This window comes from Trichomycterus rosablanca, chromosome 14 (genome assembly GCF_030014385.1).
Source record: "Trichomycterus rosablanca isolate fTriRos1 chromosome 14, fTriRos1.hap1, whole genome shotgun sequence".
In the NCBI taxonomy this organism is placed as follows: domain Eukaryota; kingdom Metazoa; phylum Chordata; class Actinopteri; order Siluriformes; family Trichomycteridae; genus Trichomycterus; species Trichomycterus rosablanca.
The window spans coordinates 6,047,582-6,055,232 of record NC_086001.1 but is presented as its reverse complement, the minus strand read 5'-3'; the positions used below and the strand labels follow the sequence as shown (position 1 = coordinate 6,055,232).

Genomic DNA, 7,651 nt, shown 5'->3' with positions numbered 1-7,651 from the left:
ATGTGAAGGCTACAGTTTGTCCTTGATGTGTAAAAATTATAATTATAATTTTTTTTCTATTTATTTTATGCATTTTCTCCCGATTTAACGTAGTCAATCTGTCTTCCGCTGCTGGGGATCCCTGATTGCATTGGAAGAGGGTATATTGTTGCTCACACCTCCTCCGACACATGCGCAGTCCTAGCTAGGGTTGCCAACTTTCAGAACTGGGAATAAGGAACACCGGGTTGGCAGAAGGCATAGGGTGGGGGGTGGGATGGCGGGTGTTTACCTGAGCTGGAGCGGGGGGGTAGGCGGTTAGGGTTGCACCTATAAAAAATATAACGGGTCTTACACCGTTATAGGAACATTATCAAAATGTTTTATTTATTTATTTTTTCTCAATAGTGCAAACAACATTTTTACATAATCCATCTTCACACTGACATGTAGCCCAGGTTCTGGACTGCGTTGCTTGGGGGGGGGTGGCAGTGAGAAAATCTGCAATGCCCACCCTAGCGCCCCCATAGCGCCGGCCCTGCTTGTGTTACTTTAGTTTCGCCCTAAGCCGGATTCAAACCTAGGGCGGAAAAATACGTGCGATGCGCTCTGCCCACTGCGCTACTCAAACAGCGGATAATAAACAGGTTGTTATGCTGATATAACCTGCGCACACGGTGTTACTAAGACTAAAAATAAATACTACTTAAAATAATAACCAAACGCTTTCTAATTCCCACGGTAGCAGCAGTTTCCTTCTGTTTCATACATAACGGCCTGTCTCAGTCTAATCTGCAGCATTTCTCTGCCATTGATAAAAATATGGAACAAAGCGTGTCCCGTATCGGTTCAATACAGAACACCACGTTTAGTTTCCAAATAAGGAACGATTCCTTATTTTACGGGACGGTTGGCAACCCTAGTCCTAGCGGAACCCTTATTTTCGCCCATGCATTCTGCACAGGTGCCTCTTTCTGCTAATCAGGGCCCTTGCACAGCGTTTGAAGACCCCACCCACAAAACAGACACGGTGGCCAATTAGTGTCTGCTGCAGGTACTGCCAATTATGCCTGCTAGATGGCGCCCAGCCGAACCAGGGAGTTCAGAATCTCGGCACTGGTGTGCTAGTGGAATATCCAGCTGCGCCACCTGGGCGGTAAAAAATGTAATACAATTCTTAAACTTACAGCGGGTTGCTGCCATACCTGAGAAGTCCAAAGCTTTGCAAGTTTAAAGCTTTTTCTGCTCTCAACAAATCTGATCCAGCTTATGTGTGATATGATCAGTTGGCTCAGATCTGTTAAAAGCACGGAAAAGCTTTAGAAGTAACATTGAGAAAAGCTGACATAAAGTACACTGTTTTATTAAACCACTGAGAAAAAAATAAAAAATTCTAGTTGAAATGTGCTATCTGCGATTAAAAAAAAAACATTAAAAATAGTTTAGAGGGCTGATTAGGTAAGAGTTTGGTAAGAGTAAAACTGCTATGTGTGAAGCTAATCAACTGTATTTCTTTACCTGATTTTTTAGCCTTTAGTAGTTTTGGTAATTAAAATTTCAAAGCTCATCATCACAGAGTCCATCAAGAGTTCTAACGATCATACAGTTATCATCATAACGTCCTGTCGGGCAAAAAAACCCCAAACAAACAAACGAACAAACAAGCGACTACATCGTTACAATTAAACAGCAACAATGCAATTAACGCCAGATTCTAGCTTGCTCATCCCACACATCCTCCCTTTCAACTGCGCTAATCAGAGGATCGGGAGGGTCGTTAATGCTTAATGAAGAAGGAAAAATGCCGTAAATAAATCATTCTCTCTGCTGTGTGGGTGCCCAACATTAAACAGGACGCTCAGCACCGCGGTAAACATGCATAATCGTATAAATCACACGTTCACCCATTAATCACACTTTAGTGAGTCCTAATGATCTAATAGAAAGTTTAGGAGTTTATTTCTCAGGTTTAATTACAGCTTTCATACAGAAAGCATCTTCCTCACAGCTGCAGAAACGATTATGTCATGATTTACATACACCGATAAGCCATTACATTAAAACCACCTCCTTGTTTCTACACTCACTGTCCATTTTATCAGCTCCACTTATCATATAGAAGCACTTTGTAGTTCTACAATTACTGATTGTAGTCCATCTGTTTCTCTACATGCTTGGTTAACCCCCCTTCATGCTGTTCTTTAATGGTCAGGACCCTCACAGGACCACTACAGAGCGGGTATTGGTATTATTTAGGTGGTGAATGATTCTCAGCACTGCAGTGACACTGACATGGTGGTGGTGTTGTTTGCACACAACAGGCTGTGCAGGAAGTTGGACGTGCTCGTTGGAATTCACCAAAAGAAATCTGCGTATGTCCCTGTTTGCTGTCTACAATACACGTAAGTCCATTTTACATATGAAACCGATGGACTGACGACCTGATAAAGATATACTTTTATTTCTGTGCTGAATTGTATCTAAATTGCGCTATCTGTGGTTTGTTTGCATCGTTACTGGGTTTTTGGAGATACGTGTTTTTCATCGGACAGCGACGATATACAACAAAAACTCAACAGAAAAAAACTCACACAGAGTAACCAGAGGCTTTAAACCCAGGTCCCCAAAGTCTCCTTGTGCTGCCCTCTCATAACTGCCACACCGCTGTGCCACCCTTAATAAATAAAGGTATTTTTTTGTTCTTGCCTGAAGGCCCTAAGTAACTGATAATACCATTTCTAGCAAAAAATAGTCCTGAAAGTTTTTGCCAGTTCAGGAGTGACCCGAGAATGCACCGGAATGTTCCTATTAGCAAATAATTTGCTTCTTGAGGTGAAAAGAACTCTTACAATCCATTGAAATCCTCCACAGAGTGTCCAAAAGTGGAGGCTCTGTCCAAAAATTGAATCGTCAGTGTTATTGCCGGGTCATCTCTGAAAAAAAAGCAATAAAGCCGACATTAGGGATGTGAGCTCAGCTAAAAAAACAGTTATTGCCCTTCTGAGAGGATTGCTGCTGAGGATCGGATGGGTGCCACAAAACGGAAACTGAGAAAACTGTCTTACTCTCTCTCTCTCTCTCTCTCTCGCTGATTATTTCTGTCTTTCTTTCTGTATTTCGTTCTCGCTCTGTGTGGGCTGTATTTAAAGATGGCCGTAAAGTACTGGAGCTTTGATAATGAAAAGAGCCTCGGGGTGGCACTTTGACAAACAAGCGTTATTACAGAAATGGTTTTTATCATTTTATCAATGTGTTGCCCCTCACGGCGGCCCAGCTAGTATCCAAGCACCGCCATTACCCCGAGGCTGAACACACTTTCCAACTTTTTGTTTGGGTGAGTGCTCTAAAAGGTGCTTTTCTGGATTTATGTGTTCAGGCTCAGATTTTTAAGGGGTGCAGCAATTCCATTTTATATTTACTTTCCTTTACCAGTGTGAAAGCTGCAAATATCAAATAGTACCCAACATTACTATCACACTGACTGAGGAAAAATACCAATTCTTTAGGTGGTTAAAACTTAAAAAAAAAAAGGATTAGTATCCTAATTTAAACATACACTGTTTCCTTTTGGTGGCACAGTGGAGCAGTGAGAAGCGCTGCACCTCACAATAAGAAGAGTCTGGGTTCTGATTCTCTGGACTGGCAGCTAGGATCCTATCTGTGTGGATTTGCATGTTCTACTTATGTCCACGTGGGTACAAAAACGGGGGTGGGGGGGGGGTGCTGGAGCCTATCCCAGCTTTTCAATGGGCGCAAGGCACACAGTAAAACCCTGGATGGGGTGCCAGTCCAACGCAGGGCAGACACATACACAAACACATCCATTCACCTATAGGGCAATTCAGTGTCTGCAATTAACCTGACTGCACGTCTTTGGACTGTGGGAGGAAACCGGAGCTCCCGGAGTAAACCCACACACACACGGGGAGACCGCCCTGTCTGGGGATCGAACCCAGGACCCTCTTGCCGTAAGGCGACAGTGCTACCCACTTAGCCACCATGCCGCCCTAGTGTGTAAAAGATGATGTTAAAATTCTAATAATAATAATTCATTATTTATATTAAATCCCAAACACCACAATGTCTTCCCTTGTTCCTTCTTTAATTTGTTTTTTTGGGGTGATGATTCACTTGGTCACAAACCATAAACCCAATGTATTGGGCCTTGACCAAATAGTAGGAGTCGCTGTTGCAGCAGCCAAAAAGGTGATTTCCCATCCAGCCTTTCCTCCTCAGACATGGCTAATTGTTTGCAGTGGCACAGCCAAAAATCTAACTTGAGTCTCAGTTGACCAGAGTATTGGACTGCTCGGCCACCCTAACACCTTGTTAATACCTTTTTATTAATAATATACAGTATATCTCCATGTTCCCTCTATGCTTATTTTATATTTCCATGTAAGCACATACATACGTGTACTAATTATGTTAATAAAATAAAAGGATAAATACAGATGTCAGGTTTAAAGTGTTGCTTCATTAGCTATTCTGATTTCTTTATTAATTCTGGAACTGGATGTGATTCATGATAAAAGCTGTTAACTCGGTGAAAAAGCGAGTGTCCCTCCATTAATAACTGCCGACTCATTCAATTATGTTGTCTTCCCTAATCATGATAATTAATTAATGATTCATTAATGCTGATTCAGCCTGTAATTAAATCCAAAATTGAATGTGATGCTCTGACCATTATTTAAACAATGCAGCATCTCTTTCATTTCTAAAGACTGTACTTGGCTTTTGCTATTAAAAAATTATGTCCTTTTAAATAGATCTCTGTCTGTCTGTCTGTCTATATACACTATATTGCCAAAAGTATTCACTCACCCATCCAAATCACTGAATTCAGGTGTTCCAATCACTTCTATGGCCACAGGTGTATAAAACAAAGCACCTAGGCATGCAGACTGCTTCTACAAACATTAGTGAAAGAATGGGTCGCTCTCAGGACCTCAGTGAGTTCCAGCGTGGTACTGTGATAGGATGCCACCTGTGCAACAAGTCCAATCATGAAATTTCCTCACTATTAAATATTCCACAGTCACCTGTCAGTGGTATTATAACAAAGTGGAAGCGATTGGGAACGACAGCAACTCAGCCACGAAGTGGTACCAGGTAAAATGACAGAGCGGGTCAGCGGATGCTGAGGCGCATAGTGCGCAGAGGTCACCAACTTTCTGCAGAGTCAATCGCTACAGACCTCCAAACTTCATGTGGCCTTCAGATTAGCTCAAGAACAGTGTGTAGAGAGCTTCATGGAATGGGTTTTCATGTCTGAGCAGCTGCATTCAAGCCTTACATCACCAATCGCAATGCGTCGGTGCAAAGCACGCCGCCACTGGACTCTAGAGCAGTGGAGACGTGTTCTTTGGAGTGACGAATGACGCTTCTCCATCTGGCAATCCGATGGACGAGTCTGGGTTTGGCAAAATTTAATTTGAACTTAAAACACCCCCCTCTTTTTAGTAACCTAATTTAAACATACACTGTTCCCCTCTGGTGGAACAGTGGGTAGTCTGGGTTCTGATTCCCTGGTCGGTGGCCAGAGTCCTGCATGTTGTACTGGTGTCCGCATGGGTCCAAGAACATGCAGTCAGGCTGATTGGAGCTACTGAAATTGCCCTTAGTGTGAGTGTGCGTCCTGTGTGTGGTGACCTGCCCTGAATGTTTCCTGCCTTTCGGCAGGCTAAACGTGGCACCACCGGGGCTGGAGGGAAGTACCAGACCCCTGTGCCACCGGTGCAAATGTTTTTATTGTTTATTAAGTTATTTTTAGAGAACATGAGAGCAAAATGCAAATCATGTTTATGAGTTTTATAATGGTGTTTTTCTCTTTTCCGGCTCTCTGGAGCCAAATATAAGGGAGGACGGAGGATGACATAGTGCTGGTGGCTATTAGCAAACACACACACACACACACACACTTGCACTCTTTAACATCAAGAATCTTCTTAGCACTTCTGAAGTGGAAATCTTACCTGCAAGCTCTTCACAAAGGCAACACATGGAGTTTCAACACGTAACTAACTGAAAGCTACTTTAAGGGTACTAATACTAGTAATAGTAATACTAAGGGCTACTTGTTAGATACAAACTTCCTGAATAACATAGTTGCACGGTTCACCTTTAATGATATTATTATTATCATTAATAATGTAAACTATATGACATATATGTGAGACTATACAGTATATATATATATACATTTTATCAGCCCCACTTACCATATAGAGTCGCTGTTGCAGCAGCCAAAAAAAGGTAATTCCCCATCCAGCCTTCCCTCCTCAGACATGGCCAATTGTTTGCAGTGGCACAGCCAATAATCAAACTCGAGTCTCAGCTCTGCTATTGGACTGCTGGGCCACCTGAACACCTTATTAATCCTTTACTATTAATAATATACAGTATATATAATAAATAAATAATAAAATATTGGCTATTAGCATTCACAATGAGGTGTTTCAAAATCCCAACAACACTGCTGCACCTAATGCACTGATGCAACACACACTACCTTGTCATTACTATGCCAGTGCCAAAATGTTCCACCACACAACATTATCTGGTTAGTCAGGGGTACCTTTCTGCTGATGAATAAAAAAGGGGAACAGGCGGTGGGTGACAAACAAAGTGTACAGAGAAACAAATAGGCTACAGTCAGTAACTGAATACCCACAAAGTTCAGCTATAAGTAAATGTAAATATATGGTAGGTGTATTTTTTTAATCAGTGAATGTAGGAACCACATACTGTAGGTGTACCTACTAAAGTGCTCAGTGAGTGTTTACGTCCAGGACACGTCCATTACAAGTTCTTACAATTAAATATAAACATTTAAACTTTTAACCTCACTGCTGTTCCACATGAAGATAATCAGATCCAAGAGACATCGATGTGTACTGGTTTATTTTCATTTCTGTTCAATCATACAGCAAAACAGCAGCAGTTACTTTGTGTGTGTGTGTGTGTGTGTGTGTGTGTGTGTTTAGATCATAAATAAAACTCCAACTTCTAAAATCCTCCTGGCCTTATTTAATCAGGAAACTACAAAAAACAGGAAGAGAAAAAGACAGAGAAAATAAACACATCAATAACTGCAGATATTCTGAGTAAATGATTCAGTTTGTATGTTTACTATTTTGCCAAAAAATTTGTGGACACCTGACCATGAGCTTTTTGGTCATCTCTTCAGTTCTATCGAAAACAAGGCTATCAACATGGACTCCACATCTTCTGCAGCTTATAGAGCATCTGCTTTTGTGGAAGGGCCTTGTACAAAATTTTGAAATGTATCTGTGGGAATTTGTGCCCCTGCTAAAAGAGCATTGATGCTGGACGAGAAGGCACAGCTTGCAGGTGATTCTACAGTTTGTCCCAGTAGGGTTGTAGTCAGGGCTCTGTGCTGTTCCATTGCAGAGCATTGAAGTTTCAACACACCAAGATCGTCAAACAACGTCTTTATGGACACTAGCAATAAGTGTGGATTAAACAAACACCTGAACTCAGCATTTTTAAGGCTGTCCAGATACTATAGGCCATGTAGTCTACATCTTTCTTGAACATCTCCTCAAAGTCCATAGACATTAATAAACAGCTGGTCCACCTTGCTGCTATACCATTTACATTACATTTACATTTTCAGCATTTAGCAGACGGCTTTATCCAAAGTGAC

General features: G+C 41.6%; 1 protein-coding gene across 3 annotated transcripts in view; it reads right to left on the bottom strand.

Annotated features, from left to right (window-relative positions):
* Positions 1-6,870: 6,870 nt before the first annotated feature.
* tusc3 (tumor suppressor candidate 3) overlaps positions 6,871-7,651 on the bottom strand; it is a 63,020-nt gene continuing 62,239 nt past the window's right edge. For all 3 annotated transcript variants that reach the window (XM_063008490.1, XM_063008492.1, XM_063008493.1), the window contains one exon: positions 6,871-7,023. In XM_063008490.1, the coding sequence (XP_062864560.1) occupies positions 7,008-7,023 (16 nt within the window). In that variant the 3' untranslated portion in view covers positions 6,871-7,007. The remainder of the gene's footprint in view (positions 7,024-7,651) is intronic.